Genomic DNA, 22,086 nt, shown 5'->3' on the forward strand with positions numbered 1-22,086 from the left:
ATTTTAATTTCATCGTGTTGTGGCTGATCATTATGACACAATGGCTACCTATCGACTTTCACACACACACACACACACACACACACACACACATGCACACACACACACACACACACACACACATTAGCTCACCCAGCTTGACCCAACTCACACAACCAGTTAATCTACTGCTGTAAAAATAATTATTAGTACAAAGTGTCATGTCAACAAAACTTACCCGTGCATTTTCCTTTTAAATGAGATTTGCATGAAAGCAACTGCTATAAGGTCTTTACATCAGCCAGCAATAACAGTTCATTCTGCTCATGGCTACATCTTATTCACTGCACCGCACTGTACACATTTTAACATACAACACTATTTTCAACCTTACCTTCCGTAAGTGGATCTACTGTATTTCCAAGTGAAGCAAGACGGTGTATATATTGCAGGATAAGATATAGCTAACTAGAATAAACTGGATTTTGAATAAAAGGATCTGCTAGTGTATACTTTGAACTTCATGCTCGTATTTGTTGTCTGTGTAAAACGCTGATGCAGACTAAGCGTTTGCCTTTCAGCCAAATGCTTTACAAGCCTTATTGGCCATCTTATTTTATTGTTCACACGTAGGCACACGCTTCCACGGTTCTTCATTTCATTGCAAGCGGACAGAAACGAGGCAATGGTGCACACGTGTGCATGTGAAACTACGTGTGGGAGGCTGAAAGTTCCTACGTTTGGCCTTTGACCTACTTTTCATTCGTCTGTAATTGTGTCAGTGTGACACTCGCATCAGCGTGAGACGACGTTCTCCCTCAGCCCGCAGTTTCTCGTCCTTTGGTTTTCAAACATCTGGGCGCTAAAAAGTTGCGACGGACGTGGCTGCGGTATCCTTCCTCTAAACTATTCTCCCCGTCTTTGGCTTTCCCTCTGGCTTCTCACCAGTCGCTTTCTGTTGTTGTTCTTTCTTCCAACTTGGCAGCTGTCTGCCAGAGGAATGCTCCCTCGCCCTCTCTCGCTCTCTCTTGCTTTTTTATTGTTTTAAAGCTCTCCTCACCGAAAGGCTGGCCCCTTCGCAAACGTGGGATAATTAAACGTTTCGCTTTTTTTATGCTGCTGCCATTTTCCACTCCCTCTCCTCAGGTTTAAGATGAATAAACACGTTTTTTGTGTGTGTTTGTTTTCAAGCAGGGCACGCCAAGACTCCTACCGCTGTAATTCAGAAGTAAACTGAAGGATACTACACACGTAGAACACATACATTTTACACATGCTCAGACACAAAGTCTCTTGCAGATAATGGCATGTGCTTGTAAACATGCATTCATTTAGTCACTCGCTTTTGTGAACTATGTCAGTCTTGTGGGATTTTATTACATATTGAAGGTTGTGATTGCTTGAAAATGTGTTACTGATATGCAGTGTATTATGCCTTCCAATTCTATACTTTTTCTTTGTACTAAAACTATGTAGTAATATAATACAATAATTAGATTTTTACATACTTAAATGTGTTTATACATTGTAAAACTGTTGTGGGTGCACAAATTGCTCTTTCTTAATGTGTGTTATGGCCAATCTTGGATATGAAGGCATCCTCCTATTCCTACTTAAAGGGACAGTTCACCCAGAAATAAAAGTTCTGTAGTGATGCACCGAAATAGGGCTGGGCGATTAATCGAAAAGTAAACGAAACTGACATTCAGGACCTCAAATCGACGTAATTTTCCCATGATGGTTATTTCGATTACTTTCCCTTTAACATCCATGTCGACTGATGCCGCTACCTCACTTTTTTCTTATCAGAGCAAAAGAGACTTAAAATACTGCATTATTTCTGGGCGTTCACATACGGTGTATATATAAGACAGTATTAGAAACTGTAAGTGGTCTACTTGTTTGTGCGTACACTCACAATAACAACAAAATGTTGTGATTTTGTAAAATAAAGAAAATTAACAAGGGCGCATTATCAGCCGTCTGTCTCCACTCCCATATTTCTGAAATGCGTCACTAAACCGATCCAAAACTCTGCAAATACTTATCACACAAACATGAAACGCATGTCTAAAGAAAGCTTAAAATGTCTACTTTTAAATGAGATTCAGATTGAAATCAAATATTCCATGTTTATGTAATATGCATGGAAGACCGGTACAGTTTTTGCTCCCATTTATTGATCACAGGACTTTAAGTCCAAAAATGAAATCTAGATATACTGAAACACGTTTACTTCATATTTCTTTGGAGAGATTGGTGAGTTTTAAGCTCCGTTCACCTATAAAATCTCAGTTCAACTCCATCTGTTTCTTTCATGCGACAGCTCTTATGACTGCAGGACGTGTCTCCAGAGTCCTAAAGTACATCCGATTTCTCACGACACATGCAGACAGATGATTTGCTGATTTGTGTTGCATTTGTTCTCCTGTCTACAGCTGCAGCAAAGGCAATGTTTCCAAAAAATAACACAGATGTGTATTGTTCGAAATGTTCAATAAATAACCATAAATAGTTTGTATTTCCTTTGATTATTTTAAAATAATATGAGATAAGAAAAGTTTAATTAAAAAAATATTTACAGTACAAACCATGTCAGTGAACTACGTCTGAGAACAACAGTAAAACAACTAAGAAAAATAAATAAATAAACAAAAAACAAAATAATCGTTAAATAATTGTAATCGAGAGAAAGATTTAGATTTTAGGCATAATTGTACAGCCATACACCGAAATGACAATTGTGGGCCAAAACCGATACCGAAAATGTAGGATGCACTCGGCCGAAAACAGATACCGAAAAACTTTTTGAAATAGTTTTTATTTAATTGTATTAATTACACACATTTAAACCACAAAATTTAATGAGAACATATTTAAAAAAAAACTAAATATATTATTTTTCCTTGGTCATTTCAACACAATCAAATGTAACTTTTTTACCAATCAAATTATTCTGGAATTATTAAATGCATAACAGTAGTCAAGTTAAAGTCAAACTCAGCAGCTCTTGCTAATACAAGAAGTTTATATATGGTGCACAATCATTTGAATGAAAACAACACGCAGAACACAGAGGGGCAGTGAGTCTGTTCATGTAAACATTCAAATGAGCTTCAGTGATATCAGCACCTGCCGGATGAGGGTCCACGTGAGCTACATCATCAGTTACTGACAGATCGTTCTGCTGATCATTCACATATGAAGGGTTTGTTGAGTTTAAAGCTCGGCTATAAAGAAACATAAAGCCGGTCACGCGCAGTCGTGCATCACACAGAGCTTGCGTGTCATTTTCTGTCCTCTGGTTTTGAGCTGTTCTTATTATATTTATTAGTTTCAGCCTTTGTTATGGCGCCGTTACATGATCGTCCTTTGATAACAGCTAGAGTGGGCACGGATAGGAGAGGCACGGGCGCAGGATATTTAGGCTTTTATTTCGGCAAAAAAAATTTCTCTGCCCAAAATTTTCGGCAGCCGAAATTTTGGTGCATGTCTAGTTCTGTCGTCATTTATTAACCCTAATGTCATTTAAACCCTCTATGTGATTCTTTCTTCTGTGGAAAACAAAAGAAGATATTTTGAGAAAGGTCTTAGTGGTTTTGTGTCCATACAATGGAAGTCAATGTTGTTTGGTTACCAACGTTCTTCAAAATATCTTCTTTTGTGTTCTGCAGAAATAAAGGAAGTCATACAGGTTTGGAATGACATGATGGTGAATAGATTCAGCATTTTTGGGTGAACTTCAAAGATGGATGCTTGTCCAAACAACTTCCATTGAAATAAATTTGAAGCAAATTGCAACGCATGAGTGCTACGACTAGGAACAGACAGTCTCTGTTAGTAAGAATAGTATCAGCAGTTATGAAGAATTTGCTTTAACAATTCCTTATTGCATCTACACTCCTAAAAATAAAGGTTAACAACTTTTGGTTCCACAAAGAACCAGTCGGTCAAAGGTAAAGAACCATCTCTTTCTTACTTTTGTATAATCTGAAGAACCTTTCGCGAAACAGAAAGTTAAAGGTTCTTCATGGAACCAAAAGGTTCTTCTGTGGCATCGAAGAACCTTTTGAAGCACCTATTTTTTAAGAGAGTAGTTGACTATATCATGTGACAAGGAAGTGTTTTCTGTTTGAGAACCATTGTAGTTTAAGATGTGTGTGTTCTCCTGGCTGTTTTTTTAAGCTTTGACACCTCCACGTGGTCTCCACCCCTCTCCCATTCTACCCTCCCCCTGCAGTGCGCTCTAAAACAACACAGACATGCGTGTCTGCTTCTCTCTGTGTGCGCGGAACGGCAGAGGTTAAAGACGTGCTAGTCGAGAAGCTCTGGCCACTCCCTCAGCCAACCAAGATTTTCTTTTTTTATCCCTTTATCTCCTCCTACTCTAGTTTCCTTGTTCTCTCAAACCCTCGCGCTCACTCGCTCGCCCTGGCTTTTGTGTGAGCGCTGCCGAGAAAGAATGCACAGCGTGTAAGACAGGAGAGACAGACGGGACGGCGCAGCAGGTTCGCAGAGACGTGGCTAGTCGGATCTAATACATTGGAGACGTGAGGTGCTGGACAGGCAGCCGTGAAGAACGCAGACGTACACACGCGAGGACAGAATGGAAGACAGCCCGACAGGTTTAGCTCCTGTCTGTAACTCCGCGGCCGTGCTGAACCACCACTGCACTGGTAATACATGAGTGAGGGATTGTGGGAGGACATGTGTGTGTGATAGAGTGTGTAGGAGGTCTATTGACATGCATGCATGTGTGCGGTTGTGTGTGTGAGCTGTTAATGTATTTGCACGAGCCTTCTTCCTTTTTGTCATTCGGAGGTTCCCCTCTGCACACCACATGGTGAGGAAGTAGTGTGTAACGCTCTGACCTCTGTTCACCAAACCTGAATGCAGCTCTGTGTGTGTGTGTGTGTGTGTGTGTGTGTGTGTTTAGTGAGAGGAAAACGGTTTGTTTTGGCTATTCGTGTGATTGTGAATGGTGACCGCACCAGTGAAGAGTTCTGCGTGTGGTTAGTTTTACTTTGTTCAAATAAACCAGCTTCATTTATGATGGACAAAGACAACATAACGTTATTGTACAGGTCCTGTCTATTTTTCCATCCAGTCTTTTTATCTTTATGTCAGTCTGTGAGGTCCAGTATAGTCAAATACACAAAACGTGCATGAATACAGTTTCTAGTGATCTTATGTTTTTGTGTAGGTGCATGTGTTTTGTGGCTTTCTTGAAATGCCACGTCTGTACTGAGTCTGTTTGTGGCATCTCGTTTGTAGCGAGGTGGCCTGGGGGAGCACGCACGAGTCTCTTTGTAAATTGTGTAATTGTGAATGCGGGTTAGACTGTTAACACTGCAGGCGCAAAACAGAAATCCACACACACAGTGAATTTAATACCTGATGTGGTCCGTATTCTGCCCCTGGTTAGGGTGTTACTTCCCTTCTTTGTAACAAACGTTTGTTAAGGAAGAAAATATAGTTAACAATTAACTTGTGTGTGAGTGTGTGTGTTTATTTGTGTGTGCCACATGTGCATCTGACTGAAGGTTTATGCGTTCTGCTATTGTTGAGTTTGTTTGCATAGTTTGTAGGAGGCGATGCATAAACTAAACCTGTAAAGGCATATAGTGTATCGCCGCTGTCCTTCTGAAACCTCGTATCTCCATATTTTGTGATTGTTATTTTTTGCCATAAATCATTATTATTAGTCACCATTTATGTTTTGCAAGCATCTAAACAATAAAAAGTATTAAAAGGGCTTGTCAACAGAACTTTTTTTTATCGTTTCAAAACTACGGTGTTTTTTCCATTTCCTGAAAAACAGCAAATTTGGACATACAAGGTTTCAGAAGGATAGCGAAAACACAAGCGTTTACACAAAACGTTATCAGATGTGTTTTGATGTATTGTTCCATCAAACGTTATCAAAACATGACGGTTGACGTCCTGACCCTCATGATAGCAATATTGGCTTTACAAGTACTGCAGATTGAGGGCGTGGCTATCTGTTTGGCTGACCAATGACAGATGGGTTGAGTGTTCAGTACAGCTATTTAAACACCAATTTGATCAAACACCAATTTGATTGGTGCCGCCAGTGGTGCCATATTTTCATGCTTTAACAACAAACAATAAAAAAGAGGGTTGCGTGACAGCGAGTTGTATAGTTGTAGTGAATAACAATTATAATACCAAAGTCCAGTTTTTCTTTTTATCTTTTAAGCATATCTGTCACACACACACGCTGGTTTCACTATATTAGTGAGTACATCCCCCTTTTTTTACTGAAGAGGACCACCTATAAAATGTCTTCACTGGTTGGTTGTTGCTATATTTGTATTTTTAAACATTTGGCAGTTATAAGTATAGCTAAACCTACACACAAACGCACACAGGTGCTGTTAGAACAGTTTGCTTGTATTTGGCACTGGAGTTGATGTGTGTTAGGCTAGATTCCAGCAGGGAGAACCCCCATTCTCAGACAACTTTCACAGATGGACAGCTGTTGTGTGTGTAGGATGTATTTGTGTGTTTAAGTTTATCTAGCACAGCGAGATTAGTTTACGATTGTGCAATAAATATCTAAACCTTGTGCACGTAAGAATAGAAAACAAGTAGCCGTGCACACAGATAAATTCATTTAAAAACACAGCAATCATACATGTTTAAACCCTGGAGAAATTCCCTTGTAGATGCTGTATATACAGTAGACCGTAAAATCGATGGTTGACACATGCCCATTTACTTCCACTGTAGAAAAAGGAAGCCAAAACTTCCCAGATATGGCCGTTGACAAATTGCGCCAATGACGTCATTTTGGAGCCAGATTAAGCGTGGGGTGAAGCTTTGGTATCAAGTCCTGCCCATATTCCCAGATGTCTCAATCGCAAATGAACAAATTTTGCTGCCACACTGCCTTTTTATAACATCTTATAAATAACTAAAACCAAACTTATTAGAAAAACACTTAAACATACATCAACTTGATAAGAGCTAACTAAAACACAAACCATCTTTGGCAAAATTCGTAGTGTATTTGAAAATTTTAGTTTGGCATACTCTAGGGTTGGGCGATGTCTATCAAATTGGCCGATGTGATGGACGATAACATCAGGGGGCGAGGCTTTCACTTTCTCCATCTCGTGCACACACGTGTTGCGCAGCTTCTAAATCATACTCAACCGCAGATAAGCGCGAATGGACGAGCTCCATACATGCGCAGAATGTCATACTGTGGACTCGGCTGTCAACATTTGTCTTGGGAATGTCCTGTACGCGTACGCGGACGGGATGTGCGGACGACCGCGGACCCTCCTGAGGACGAAAATTGCATCATGCAGGGGAATCACGATGCCGGCCCAACATCGTGATGGCTGTTAGCCATCGGCGATGGACGATGTCATCGCTATCGGCCCAACCCTAGCATACGCCCTGTTCGTTTACATGGAAAGGCGGGGTTTATGACCTATACTGCAGCCAACCACCAGTGGGCGATCCGATTGCTATGGCTTCACTTTTCAGGACGTGTGTGGCAAGCTTGGGTTTTCACTAACAAATAATTACCAAGTACCTTGTGATTAACTTTCCTTATTTGCATTTACTGTGGTAATACCATGGTTTTGGTCTTTGTTAGTGTAAAATACCCTGGTAATTATCAAGAGTAAGTTTGCCATCTATGCAAATGGATACAGAGTTCTGAATCTGGACATATTTAGCTGTGTGATAGCAGAGCAGTGCAGTGTTGGCTTGCTCACCGGGAGACTGCATTTATTTATTCATTTATTTATTAGATATTATTTATTATAATGATCTTGCTTGGTCTATAAACACCATGAACTGTGCTGTGTTTTACCTTTCTGTGTTTTTCTTATTTGCTCCTGTAAAGCTGCTTTGGAACAATGTACATTGTGAAAAGCGCTATATAAATAAAATTGAATTGAATTGAATTGAATATTTTTGAGACCAAACACGTGATTCATTAATGTCATTTGACTATTTTCCCCGAAGCTGCCGGAAAGAGATTTCCCTATGTGTCATTGATCAATGCCACCCTGGGAACATGCACAGTCTCAAACCCTTCACTGGCCGCTAATCTGAATCATTGCCACTTGCTCCGGATTCCAAAAAGATGTCTCGGCACGCTCAAGAACACCTCTGTATTTGGGCATGTTAAACTATTAAGTAAAGTAGCTGATCCGAATTGGGTTGTGCAAAACGGATATGATTCTGTATGTGGGTGATAATCCTGCTCATCCATCACCGAGCCGGCCACTATGTTACCCCATCTCTTTCTGCCTCTGCATGCATAGTTGGCTCGGCCACGCAGCCTAATGTCTTTAAACAAACATGTCACAACACACACCTAACATTTCGAAGCTGCTGTGAGGCAGCGGGCCACTGCACAATAATTAGCATTTTTGTGGAGATGCATTTTTTCAATTCCATGCGTAGGCCCTCATATTAAACATCTGCATTGTAGTCATTATGTAATGTTTTATAAACAGTTAAATTCAAAGAGGTTGAATCGTAGTTACATTTGTATGCTGTTACAAACACAGCCGAGGTCTTGGCAGTCCGATCAAGTCAAAAGTATGACATTAAGAATCATGGCTACTGTTACTTTTAGTTCTTTACTCACGTGAAAATGAAAGGTTTAGTTGAGTGCATTGTAGAGGTCGACCGATTGATCGGCCGGCCGATAAATAGGCCGATATTTGGGATTTTTTAATTAATCGGCATTGGCCGATTGTGCCGCAAACTAGGCCGATTAACAGGCAGGTGCATCGGTGATCAGCTAAGCGTTGTTGTGGAACACGCAACGCTGCCTCTTGCGGCATAACACTGTGATGTCCCTCTGCCTGCTAACTTATTAACTAACGGTACCTGATAACTTCACAAGAAAAGAGTAAGACTTAAATTATTTTTATCCTTCGTTCTTAATCTAGCCTTGTATATTTCATTGATTAAATATGATGCTACTTGAGAATGCCAGTAACTTTTTGGAACTCTATTGTTAGCGAGCCTTCAACCACATAGTTTAGGCTACATGTATGCACGGGTACCAAAACCTGGTGACGAGCCCAGCGGCTAAATTATTACAGCTGTCCGCATTGTCTAGATAAACTCGTTATCAATACTGTTTCTGTACCGGACAATTTCTCTCCCTCTGAGGCTGCATGAGACGGAGAAACTCGCACTCTGCAGCCATGCCTTGATAAAAGACGAAACTTCTGGCTAAAACGTGCACGTTAACTTTCCTGCTTAAATGTGTCTGTGGGTCGAACTCTGTTTATACTTGGTATTAAGATGTGTTTTGGTCGATTTTTCAAATGGACGAAATAAGTGCACACAATTTACAAATGAACGCGACCGGGGCAGATAAACATAAAGAGAGAAGCAGGTTTTTTTCTGCTCTGACAGCCGCGAGACACGCTGAACACTGTAAGTTTGTGTTAGAAATCTGAAATGGAGAGAAAACATTCTGCTTTCTTGGTTTTTCGTCATTAAACCAGACTTTTAAGTATTCAGCCAAAGTTTAAATCCTGACTTGTTGTTTCCCCTCGTTTACGCATTATGTCCGTATGCGGTCTTTTGCGGCTGTTAAAACGCATTCGATCACAAGAGCGTCTATTTTCCTGTCAGGCTAGAAAAAGGCTAAAAGCTAAATATAACTAAAAACGCAGATATGAGCAGCAGGCTGTATAATATGAGTGATTTTTTTTTTCACTTAGATTATGACCATTTGACTAATAGCAGTGTCTGCCAACAAACATAAACAAAAGCATCCTTCAGAACAGTTTGAGAAGGTGCTTAAAAGTTTTGAGCAATGTATTATTACTATGAATTAGACTGCTATATTGTACCCTGCAATAAACACTTACTCAATCTTTCTCAATCAAGTGCACTGATTTGAAAAGACATTTCTTCAATAAATGTTTAATTTAAGCAATATTCTGTATCACTTCTTATTACTTAATTAGATTTAATGAGATGAAGATGGAAAAAAGAAAATCGGCCAAACATATCGCCAATCGGCTGGCCTGATTTCTAAAAATCGGCATCGGCCAGAGAAAAACCCACATCGGTCGACCTCTAGTGCATTGCATTGTGGGATACAGTGTTCCACACAGAAAATTGGCAGCTTGTTTGGGCAACTGGGTTTGATTCCCAGGGAACACACATATTGATAAAAATACTCGTTGAATGCACAAATGCGAATGTAATCTTGGTGCTTTATTCTCGCTGCAGTGGATATATTTGCTGTGTTTGTGCACAGTGGATTATTGTGTTTGCAAATATACAATTATACAGGCTTGAAGGCTTGTGTTTAGTCTTCAGCAGTAACACAGTACAATCCGTCCATAAGTATAGGTGGTGAAAACACATGTCACGGCATTGCTCTTCTCATTATCTAATCTCAGATCCAGACCCCACAGATGTGAGACTGTGCGTGTGGTTTTGTGTCAGGGGAACTGTGTGTGTCAGACTCCAGGCTATAACAATGAATCATTAACCTGCTGTGTAGTTAATCATGTCTGTTACATGCCTGCTGGTGTGCTGACGGTAGAGAAATCCCATTCATGACGCCAATTTGAGCGGCTCTCACAGCATTTGTGGAATTAAATGGAGATCTGAACGAGCAGCACTGACTGAAATGCTTTAGGATTGTAAAACGTTTGTCTTCGCAGGACAATACTGTATGTCGGTCTTGTTTGTTTTATGTGCTTTAGAGGTCAGGAAACTGCACGATATGGAACTTAAACATTATAAAATATGTCATTAATTTTACAGAAAGGGATAAATTATTAAAGGTTCCTCTTTGACCACACTGGTTTTGTGGAAATTATAAATCAATAAGTTGGGTGAATATGTGCATCATGATTTTATAAATGAAATGCAAAGCAGAAAAACTGAAAAAAAATTTCAGTGCCGCTGCTAGTCAGTGCCGCTGCCGCTGCCGCTGCTAGTCATTTAGAGAAAAGCATCCATTTATTTCTGTCCTTTCATTCTTTTTCGCACCACCTCTGAGGTCACTTCCTGTATGAGCTCATCTCTGGAAATGACTCAAACCGTCACTGGCCTCGCTCAACTTTGGTTTACGCGCTTTTATCTGTCGCATGCTGAGCATTTGAAGTTTCATTAGGGAAGTGTTTGCAGTACTGCTCTGAAGCGCCAAAGTATTTCTGTGGACGTAATCTATAGTTTATATACACTGACAAAGACTGTTAGATTAACATAAAATATACAGTATGTTGCAAATATTAAAGGGATAGTTCACCCAAAAATTCTGTCATCATTTACTCACCTTCAAGTCGTTCAAAATCTGTATTTTTGTATCTGCAAATTTCTTTGTTCTGATGAACACAGACAGAGATATTTGGAAGAATGCTTATAACCAAACCGTTCTTGGACCCCATTGACTACCATAGTAGAAAAACATTACTTTATTTTTTTGCTCTGTTGAATACAAAAAATATATTTTGAAGAATGTAGCAAACAGTTCTGGGGCACTTTTGACTACCACTGTCATTCTTCCTTCTATGGTAGTCAATGGTGGCCAAGAACTGTTTGATTACAAGCATTCTTCCAAATACCTTTCTCTGTGTTCAACCAAACAAAGACATTTATACAGGTTTGGAACAACTAGAGAGTGAGTAATTCATGACAGAATTTTCGTTTTTGGGTGAACTATCCCTTTAAAGTTGTGTTTAGCATTGTTATTTGTAGAACTTTTGGTTTAAAGTTTCCACCCTTTCCATCATTCAGTCTTAAATAGTATAGAGACTACATGTATGATAGAAGATATATTATAAAAAATATTTTAAAAAAGCATGTTGTGCCATGCCATGTACTTTGGTAGTACCATGGAAAGGGAAACCATACAAAAAAAACATTGAATTGCCATTGTACGTGTCTAAGAAACCATAATAATACCATGGTACTTTTTCAAAGTGTTCACTAAACCTTTAATTATACGTCTATAATGTGTATGATAGTTAAATGTTTGTCTGTGCTCTAACCATATAACGCAGACACAGACACCAAACCAGTTTAGTCATGTGCTGTACTGCAGTTTACAAGTGTGCCGAGTCTTTTAATGACCGCCAAACCCTGGCAGCGTGACTTGATTATTTATCTTGTTAAGATGGCAGGTAAAAGAAGTCTCTATTGCTTTACGAGTGTTACGTCCAACCCAGTTCTTATTGCAGCCCTTATCTCACGGTGAGGAAGTGCACAGCTGAACTGTTCTCAGAACAGTGCTATCAGCACTGTTTGGACTGTTTGTTTAAAGTGTTGCAAATAGCGAACATTAGCAAGACGCGTCAATCAATGCTCAGCGGGCTGTGTTTGTGCGGCCGGGCGTCTGAATAAGGCTGATTGCACCACTGTCTTATCTCCGCTGTAAATCTGCTATCCAACCCCGAGGACTTCCTCCATAGACCTCCAGTCGAAATGAAGAACGCCAAAAACAAGTCTTGCAAGCATGGTATCTAGCCGTGTGCCGAGGGATTGTCTTGCATCAAGTCTAGGATCTCGCTGAGGTTGTGCGTTTGAGTTTATTGTATCTGTGAATGGGAGGTTCTCATGGCATTGGGAATTGAAATCAGCTTTATTTGAAAGTTATGTGAGTTATGTTGGAGGCGTGTTTGTGCGTTTAGGTGTACGTGCAGGAGGGGTGGGGGTAGAAAACGGAGGAATTTGACGAGCTATTGTGAAATATGACATGTTCAGAGGCCTTCCTTCCTCTTAGCCTGCAAGGAATCATGGATAGAAATGTGAAGGGAGGTGGGTCTGGTGGGTTCAAGGACTTTTTTGAGGGGGCACCAAGGAAAACAGGAAAGTGTTTTCACTGGCATAACTGTAAGGTGATAGGCCAGGATAGTTTTACCTTCCAGTGCAATAAGACCTGTGTTCAAATCCTTTTTATATGAACACAATCTGATTTATTCCTTGAAGGTTACCTGGGGTTACCGCACCTCCCTCCAACCCTTCATTTCTCTTGTTGCCTCCTGTTCGGATTTTTTGTATTACTCTTTCACTGCCCATGTTATTTTCCGTACGCACTGCCAATATCAGACAACCTCCCAAACCGATTTCCTCTCAAAGAAAGGCATTGTGTTATAGACGATTGCCCGCTCCATGTTTCCGCGGGCCGCTGAGATAAGACGGTTTGAACGGAAGGACCTGCAGACAGAGAGGAAACTGAGGGCAGAGAAAGTAAATGAATTATTGTTGAATTATTATTATTTTACAGCTTTCCAGACTTTGAATCTTACTGGCTTCCCCAAGCATCTGAAATGTTTGCTTATGGGTTCTAGGTAGATAAGTTAAAACGATTTTTAACCAACAGCAAAATTTCTTGCAGCTCGAGTGAAAAGACTCTTTGTATTTGTTATATTGAATAAGTCATCCCTTTGACTAGGCTTGTGCCAGTGTTACGTTTTTATGTTGGGGTAATTGATTAAGCTTTTATTACGGTGGACAGTATTATCACGGTGATGAAATGCTTTACTAAATAGGTTGAAAACGTTTTCAAATATCAACCAATAATAACCCTGTTGAAAAAAACATCATATGCTGGGTTAGGTATGTTTTGATGCTGGTTTGACCAGCTTAAACCATCTATGGACCAGTTTAAACCAGCACATAACCAGCTAAGGACCAGCTTAAACCAGCACATGACCAGCTTAAACCAGCAAACCAGCATCAAAACATACCAAACCAGCATGTGCTGTTTTTTTCAACAGGGAAGAAATAAATGGAAAGTAAAGCTTTGTCTGGTGTTTAATTTATGTTGAATAATGTATGGACGGCTCCAGGAGGTTGACTCGATCTTCTCTCCATGACTGCGGTTGCCAGATTAGACTGATTGAGCTTTGAGCAGTTAGCTGTAGAATGTTAGCTCAGCTGTTGGCGTAAAACCGGCTAACGTGCTTGACCTTATGCCTAATAATGCACATTCGGTTAACGTGCTCAGAAAGACTCTTTGTTTTGACGTTGACGTGTTTTGTTTGGGTATTTACTGACTTCCTAAGAAGGCTGTTGTGTGTGTTTCATCTGTGAGTGAATGAATGTGTGCCAGGGCATTCCCGACAACCCCCCGCCCCCCACACACAGCGCTCTGCCATGACCTTAATACTTGAGCTCATTTGAACTATTTGGGGAACTTGCTGATTTTTCAGTATCTGAATGTGCGGTGTGGTAATAGGCTTCTTTTCACATTTGCACCCATTGGGTGAACAAGAGACAGTCAGTACTTTCAATGACTAATAAGCTGTGTAAAAATGGTTTAGAGATTCAAGCTTGGATCAGAGATATGCTGGTGTGTATGAGATTATGCTCTTTTATGCGCCTTAAACTAGCTAACCACAGTTCAAAATGCAGGGCCCCTCGCTCAGAGAACCGCTCCAGCAATCAAAACCCCAACCACAGTTACGCCTGGCACCCGAACGGCTGCAGTGCCCCCCATCCAGACGTCCACGCTTGTGTTTTCTAGTTACAGCGGCAACAATTTTTACAGTCCCTCAAATGCACTTTAACATAAGCATCAGCGTGGATTCTAATGTGATTTTAGATGCAGGTATGCAGGTAATAGAAGTTTTCTCAGAATTTAGGCATCCCAGATGTGTGTGACCATAACTTGTATTCCTTGTTTGTTAGTTGTAGAGGGACAGTTTACCCACAAATGACTATTGCCTTCGCTTATTCACCCTCATGTTGTTTAAAACCCATATATGAGTCTTTTTCTCTGTGGAACACAAAAGAAGATATTTGGATAAATGTCTCAATGGTACAACGAAAGTCAATGGGGACCAGTGATGTTTGGTTACCAACATTCTTCTTTTCATTTTTGGGTGAACAATCCCCTTAAGTCCATCTACTGTACTATATGCTTGTTTACTTTTCAAAGTTGACCGGGTGAACTTTCAGAAAATATTTTAAACACATTCAACTAAATGGGCCTGAAGCATTCATAAGCTTTACTTCCCACGTCACCTTGTCCAGTTGTATTCCTCCCTGTTTGTTGACATGAGTTGTAGCTGGCGCTTCTTAAGAGAATGAAAGCACGGATGTCATTTTTCAATAGCACATGAGCTTGAGTGTGGCTCTATGGCCTCCATTGATTTCTATGGACTTTTTCATGTAGACTATTGAGAAATTTTTTATGTAATTTTGATAAAGCTGTGCATCCACTGGTTGACATTAAACATGGTTAAAGCAAACAGACCAAAAGTTTAGTTAAATAATATAGCCGATTCTATCATTTATTGGCTGTCAGAAATATATGATGTGTGAGTGAACTGTATCTCTCTCTCTCTGATCTCAGATGACAGTATTTCGGCAGCGAGCACGTCAGACGTGCAGGACCGCCTTTCGTCTCTGGAGCTGCGGGTTCAGCAGCAGGATGATGAGCTGACGGTGATGAAGGCCGCGTTGGCCGACGTGCTCAGACGTCTGGCTCTGTCCGAGGACACGGCCGCCGCCGCCAAGAAACAGCAGAGCAGCAAAGGTAGCCGAACGCTGTGTGTGTGTTTGCCTCCGGTGATCCTAACACTGTTTACATGCAGGAAGTGTAGGAGCCATGCCAGGGCAGGATCTGTTAACAGTTTCAATCCAACCTTGACCCACGGCGCACAACATTTCCATTTGAAGAGCAGCTGCGTGTGTGTCAGTGTGTGAACGCTCGTGTGTGAGATCTGCTGCTCCCGGGAAAAGCTTTTTAATGTTTGACTATTAAACCGACTTCACTTTGTTCTCTGTTTAACACAGTGTGTGTAAAACACACCGGCTCCTTTCCTCCTCTCACACACACACACACACACACACACACACACACACACACACACACACACACACAAACATTTACACATGATGGAATATGTTACATAACACAACTCAAAGGTAAAGTATGTTTTGTCATGTTTTTTTGGCATTTCTGAAAGGTCTTGCGACCTTTAGTCCATAGTGGTTAATACACACTGCACACAAAACCATCATTATTTTTACAACAGTATATTGTTTGGTGCCTATGGTAGCTCAGAAATGACATGTGACATGTATGTGAACTCTCAACCCTTTACATTCTGAGTAACACCCTTCTGTGTAAATCCTGCTTTCCGTAAATCAAAAGGAACATAAGTGTCAAAAATGAAAAGAAGAATTATAGTTTCGCATAAGCCGGGAGAGATCGAAGACCTAGAAAATCTGACACCGTGTTATCTTGTGTCCACTCTGCCTACTTCTTTCCCTTTCTCTGTGGGATTTGTATTGATGGCAGTGGAGTGTGTGTGTGTGTGTGTGTGTGTGTGTGTGTGTGTGTGTGTGTGTGTGTGTGTGTGTGTGCGTGTGCGTGTGCGTGTGCGTGTGCGTGTGTGTGTGTGTGTGTGTGAAAGCAGCAGGTGAAGGTGTGGTCACACAGGACCTATTTACTTTCATTCATAAGCACACATATGCAGAGAGCCGGGGGGATTATTTGAAGCAGGGTTTTATCTTTGTGAAAAAAAAATTCAAGTCTGGTGAACTATGACCCACAGTATTAAATAGCGAAAGGTAGATAATATACATATTTACTTGCTTATAGGGAAAGTGGAGTAAACAAGGTATATTTAAAAATTTGGAGTTTATTAGAATTTATAAATACGACAATAAATAAATACGACATGATAACTTCATCTTTATATCTGGCAGCATACTCATTCCAAAGTTTGTTTTTGTGTGCTGAAAGGCGGAGGTTAAACATGACTCTGGGACCGCAGGTATGTGGATAAATGCTCAGGATCTGACTTTTTCCAAATGATCGGTTACTATGGTTACAAGCATTTTTCAGTTATTTGAATTCACACTGTAATTTCCCATGACCCCCCACATTAATATCTTCCCCTAACTCTCACTCTTTCCACACAAGTGCTCTTCTGAAACGCCCTTTTCATTATTCTGCGGCTATCAGGAAAATTTCTATGTATCGACTTTAAAATTCACTGTGGAAGAAGGAAGTGCTTGGTATTTTGTATGAGCAGTTACACCGTGTCTATACCGGATACGGCGCGACGCGACACAACACACGGCTTGTTCTAAAGGGATTGTCGCGCCGCATCCAGTGTGGAGAAAATGTCAAATAAAAATGGTTTCTTTTATTGTCTTTTGTCACGTGGCATCGCGTCCGTTATAAAGATAGAGTCAATAACAGACATCTTTATTCTTTACATGTGAGCACTGTAGCTTCTGCTGTATTTTGAGTGTGATGATGTATGCCTGTGGGTTGGGAGCGGTGAAGCCAGTGACAGTCTGTGGATAGAAAGCAGATATTTCCTTGGTTTCCTGTGGGAGTGCATCACACGAGGTCTTCCTGTGAGGCTCTGCACACACACAAACATACAGTACACAGTAGGGAGGTCACTGTATGCTTGAAACTGTTTTTGGCCATTTAGTTTCTTAAAAAATGTGTCATCAGGCTTTCGATTCTTCCTATGTATTACAAGTATGAGATCATGAGGACATTATTGTCAGGTGTTGGTTAACATGAGTCTTGCCGTAAGTTTAATGTGAATTTTACACGTGCACATCGGCGTAAAACTCAAATATGTTCACACAAGTGCAAATGCATGTGGCATTTGTGGCAATAAAAAGGTTTTAGTGAAAATATAGGTTGGTAAACATTAATTGAAATATTTATCTGTTTATAATATTAGTTGTATAGTGCCAAAAGAGAACATTAAGCTTCCATCTGGACTTATAGATAAAAATATGACTACATATAGATAAATATGAATAAAAAGGGAACTGTAAAAAGGGAACAGTATCATTTTTGATGGGCATTAAATACAAATAAATATTAAATTGAAAATACAGAAACAGAACAGATATAAAATTCTAGAGCAGAAACATTCTGTGATTTGTGTGTTTAAAGGGATAGTTCACCCAAAAATAAAAATTCTGTCATCATTTACTCACCCTCAAGTTGTTCCAAACCTGTATAAATATTTTTGTTCTGATGAACACAGAAATGTGGAAGTATGTTAGCAATTTTCGAACACAAAATTTGATATTTTGAAGAATTTAGGAAAGCAAACAGTTCTGGGGCACCTTTGACTACCATTTTTATTTTTCCTACTATTGTGGTCAATGATGCTGCAGAACTGAAAATTGCTAACATTCTTCCAAATATCTTTCTTTGTATTCAGCAGAACAAAGACATTCATACAGGTTTGGAACAAGTAAATGATGACAGAATTTTCTTTTTTGGATAAACTTTTCCTTTAAAGCTTGTTAGAATAAACACACGCACACACACGCGCACACACACACACACACACACACACACACACACACACACACACACACACACACAAAGGCTCTCCATAGTCGGATGGTCCCAGCCACACACAGTTTGTGTGTTTTGTTGTGGGCTAATGGAGCGTGAAACACTGCCATGTGGCACAGACATGGTTTCACCACCCCCTGAGATAACACACACACAGACACGTGCCCTGGGGAGAAACAATTAATACAATCCAGCACGCAAGAGCTGCAGGGCAAGTAAGACAATAACTACACAGACCCTGATCTCTTTCAGACAGCGCACGGGTCGAGGAAATGACCAGCGGGATACCAGGCACCTAAACCAGCCATTTCCACATGCAGGACATTCAGAGAGAGTTTTAAATAGCATGGCTGATGCAAACCATTGCAATCGTGACACTGAGGTTTAGCGTGAGATACCATACCATACCAAAAGCAAGACGCCACTTTACTGTCTTCTGTGGGACACATTTACCAAATGTCCACTAGTAACTTCTATGTTGCATTATTTTTGGTTTGAATACAACATTTTGCTTTGCAGATAAATGTAACAGTGTGAGCAACAGTGTCATGAGTTTGATTCCCCAGTAAGTCACTTTAGATAAAACATTTGCTAATACATTCTTCAACAGTAATGGGGGGAAAGTTCAACTGATAAACGTACACATGTTTTTTATTATTAGATTTGCTCCACTTTTGTTAATGTAAGCATGTACTGAGCTGGCATGAAATCCACAAGTTTGTGCAAATCTGATGATCCATGTTATCCCAGCATGACTTGAGAATGTTCCACGGATCTTGTGTGCGTCAATGGAGGCAAAGACAACTGACTTTATGTGCAAAGTTATCATGCCACAGATTTTCTTTCATTTGATTAGTGACCTAGAAATGACGCAGAATACTTATTTCTTACTTAATACATTATGACCTTTACTTTTTAAAAGCGTTTAAAGGAACAGTTCACCCAAAAATGACAATTGTCATCATTTATTCACCCTCATGTTGTTCCAAATCTGTATACATTTCTTTGTTCTGATAAACACAGAGAAAGATATTTGGAAGAATGCTTATAACCAAACAGTTCTTGGACACCTTTGACTACCGCAGTAGTAAAATTTCTTTTTTTCTGTTGAATCTAAAATAAGATATTTTGAAGAACGTAAGAAAGCAAACAGTTCTGAGGCACTTTTTAATACCATTGTCATTTTTCCTGCTATGGTAGTCAATGGTGCCCCAGATCTGTTTGGTTACAAGCATTCTTCCAAATATCTTTCTCTGTGTTCATCAGGACAAAGACATTTATACAGATTTGGAACAACTCATTTTGACAGAATTTTTATTTTTGGGTGAACTGCCCCTTTACGTACTCACTTTAACATTAAACACAAACATTAGCAGGTTTAAACAAAATCACAAATTTTCAGTGTGGTCAAATACTTTAGAACCGGACTTATTTTTTATAAGAGTGATGTAAATTAAGGGACCCGTTTCATTTTATTAAAATAAATTGGACACAGTTGTCCAAAAAGTGTTCAAATACACAGTAAATGATAGCTTTCATTTAGTCAGATAACTGTAAAGTCAGTTCAAACATGAAATATTTATGCACTTAATCGGTTGGTTTCTTACTCTGTAATTAATTTTTGTGGTCTTGTGGTCGTGGATATGATGTTTTTGTTTAGCTTTAGGAATAGTGGTGAATCACACCACTAATGAAGTTAAAGGGACAGTTAACCCAAAAAAATAATCCTGTCAACATTTACTGTAGTAAAATCTTTGTTCTGTTGAACACAAAAGAAGATATTTTGAACAATGGGGAAAATAAACTATGGAAGTCAATAGTGGCCTAGGACTGTTTGGTTACAAACATTCTTCTAAATATTTTAAATATCTTATCTAGTTTAGCAGAATGACATTTACACAGGTTTGGAACAACTTGAGGGTGAGTAAATGATGTCAGAATTTCAATATTCCAGGATTGGAAAAGTCAAGTCGATTTTTGTTCTGTTGAAAATTCCTTACCCGGCTCAAAAATATTTATAGGCTGTTTCAGTTACTCTTTGTGGATGCATCGCAATCCCTCATAAATCCATTTATAATGACTCATGACTGGAAAAGTCATGAAAATGTATCTGTCATAGGTGTGGGCACCCTGACAGAGAGTTATACTGTACAGTAATTGGTCCAGCAAAATCACCAAAGCTGCAGTGGAGAGATAAACCGCTCTATTCATTTCAGTGGCTCTATTGTAACTGATAGGAGAGAGATTTAAATCGATCTGTGTTTTATCTCCCGCAGGTTCGGCTCAGATGCGTGAGGCTTACTCTTTGTCCTGTATTGCCAACGGCAGTTCCGGCGGCCGCAAATCTCACAGAGACAGCTCAACAGTGTCTGTAGCCAGGAAAGAGACGCTGTCTTCTGCAGCCAAGAGGTAGTACACTCGCACCAACACAGTATGCAAATAGATTAGACAAATTGAACCCGCTAAACATCTTAATACATGCTTTAGGATGCGAAGCTACACCAACACAGTGAGCTGCAAACCACACATCTCAATACGATGTGTTTGCCTAATTTGAAAACCACATCATTACGCTGAAGGGTGGTAATAAAAAAAAAGAATTGCGTGACGTACAGTACTTGATCTTGCTGGCAAAAATATCAAGGAAGGCTTCAAGTGCTTAAGCTAAACTGGGACGTTCAAACAGTTTTTATATACCAAAGTTTGTTTTATACCAAAAATGTAGTTTATATGCTTGTTTAATGTTGTTTAGCCTTAATATTATTTTCATTCCAAGTCTGCCTCCAAATGTCTGTGTAATACTGTCATGTTTTTCACCCCAGAGTTGATCTCCAGTCTTCTCATCGCTTCATGTGTTTAAAAATTGTCCTCTTGTTGACCTGCGTGTTGTTTTCGCAGTGGTAGCGGCGAGCGGAAAAAAGACAAGCCTCAGATGGAGGAAATCAAGGAGAAAGAAGAGCCGCCACAGGCTAATGATAAAGCCCCCTCAGCACCCAGCACCCCTCAGGCACCGTCCCCTTCTAGCAACCCCCCCTCCCCTCACCCCCCACAGCCCCAAAGACAAGCCTCGGAGAACAAGGGGTCAACCCCGGCCAAAAGGTTCCTCTCGACAGCCATAGAAATATTTGGCAACGTTTGAGCAACGTTTTGGCAATCTGCTTGCTGTGGTTTCGCAACGCGTTGACTTGAAAGCCAAGGGGGCAGGGCTGACACACTTCTTCAATTGATATCAGGATCAATAGAGCGCAGTTGTGATTGTTTCATTCTCGCGTAGTGGTCATTTTCCCTGTTCGTTTTCCCGAGGGAAATCAAAATCTGCAATAAAAAGGTTTTGGGTTAAAATTAGTGCTGTCAAATGATTAATCGCATCAGAATAAGCTTACGTTTTTACACAATATATGTCTGTGTGCTGTGCATATTAATTTTGTATTCATAAACACATGCATGTATTTAAGAAAAATACAAAAATGAATAAACATTTATGTATGATTTAAATTATTGGTCAATACAAATAAATATATGTAAATATTTCCTAAATATAGCGTTTATAAATCCTAAATTAATATGCACAGTACACAGACATATGTAAACACAAACTTTTATTCTGGATGCAATTAATCGCGATTACTCTTGTGACAGCCCTTGTTCAAAGAAAAAGAAAGAAAAAATATTAATTTCATTATATTTTATACTACTTTCACCTTCCATTTACCTTCATTAAAAGTTTGAAAAGTTTTTTTATTTAATATGATTTAAAAGGTAAAATCGCTTATATAAAAGGTAAAATC

The 22,086-nt window shown here is 39.7% G+C and overlaps 1 protein-coding gene across 4 annotated transcripts in view; it reads left to right on the forward strand.

Moving 5' to 3' along the window:
• The window catches only part of LOC130558901 (echinoderm microtubule-associated protein-like 4), a 76,762-nt gene that overhangs the window by 28,806 nt on the left and 25,870 nt on the right, over positions 1-22,086 (forward strand). The window contains exons 1-4 of one of the 4 annotated variants that reach the window (XM_057341611.1): positions 4,302-4,655; positions 15,305-15,487; positions 20,575-20,707; positions 21,197-21,397. In XM_057341611.1, the coding sequence (XP_057197594.1) occupies positions 4,586-4,655; positions 15,305-15,487; positions 20,575-20,707; positions 21,197-21,397 (587 nt within the window). In that variant the 5' untranslated portion in view covers positions 4,302-4,585. Of the gene's footprint in view, positions 1-4,301; positions 4,656-15,304; positions 15,488-20,574; positions 20,708-21,196; positions 21,398-22,086 lie in introns of those variants that run through there. The other 3 variants (XM_057341610.1, XM_057341612.1, XM_057341613.1) reach the window with 3 other exon arrangements.

Source organism: Triplophysa rosa, linkage group LG9 (assembly GCF_024868665.1).
Source record: "Triplophysa rosa linkage group LG9, Trosa_1v2, whole genome shotgun sequence".
NCBI classification, from domain to species: domain Eukaryota; kingdom Metazoa; phylum Chordata; class Actinopteri; order Cypriniformes; family Nemacheilidae; genus Triplophysa; species Triplophysa rosa.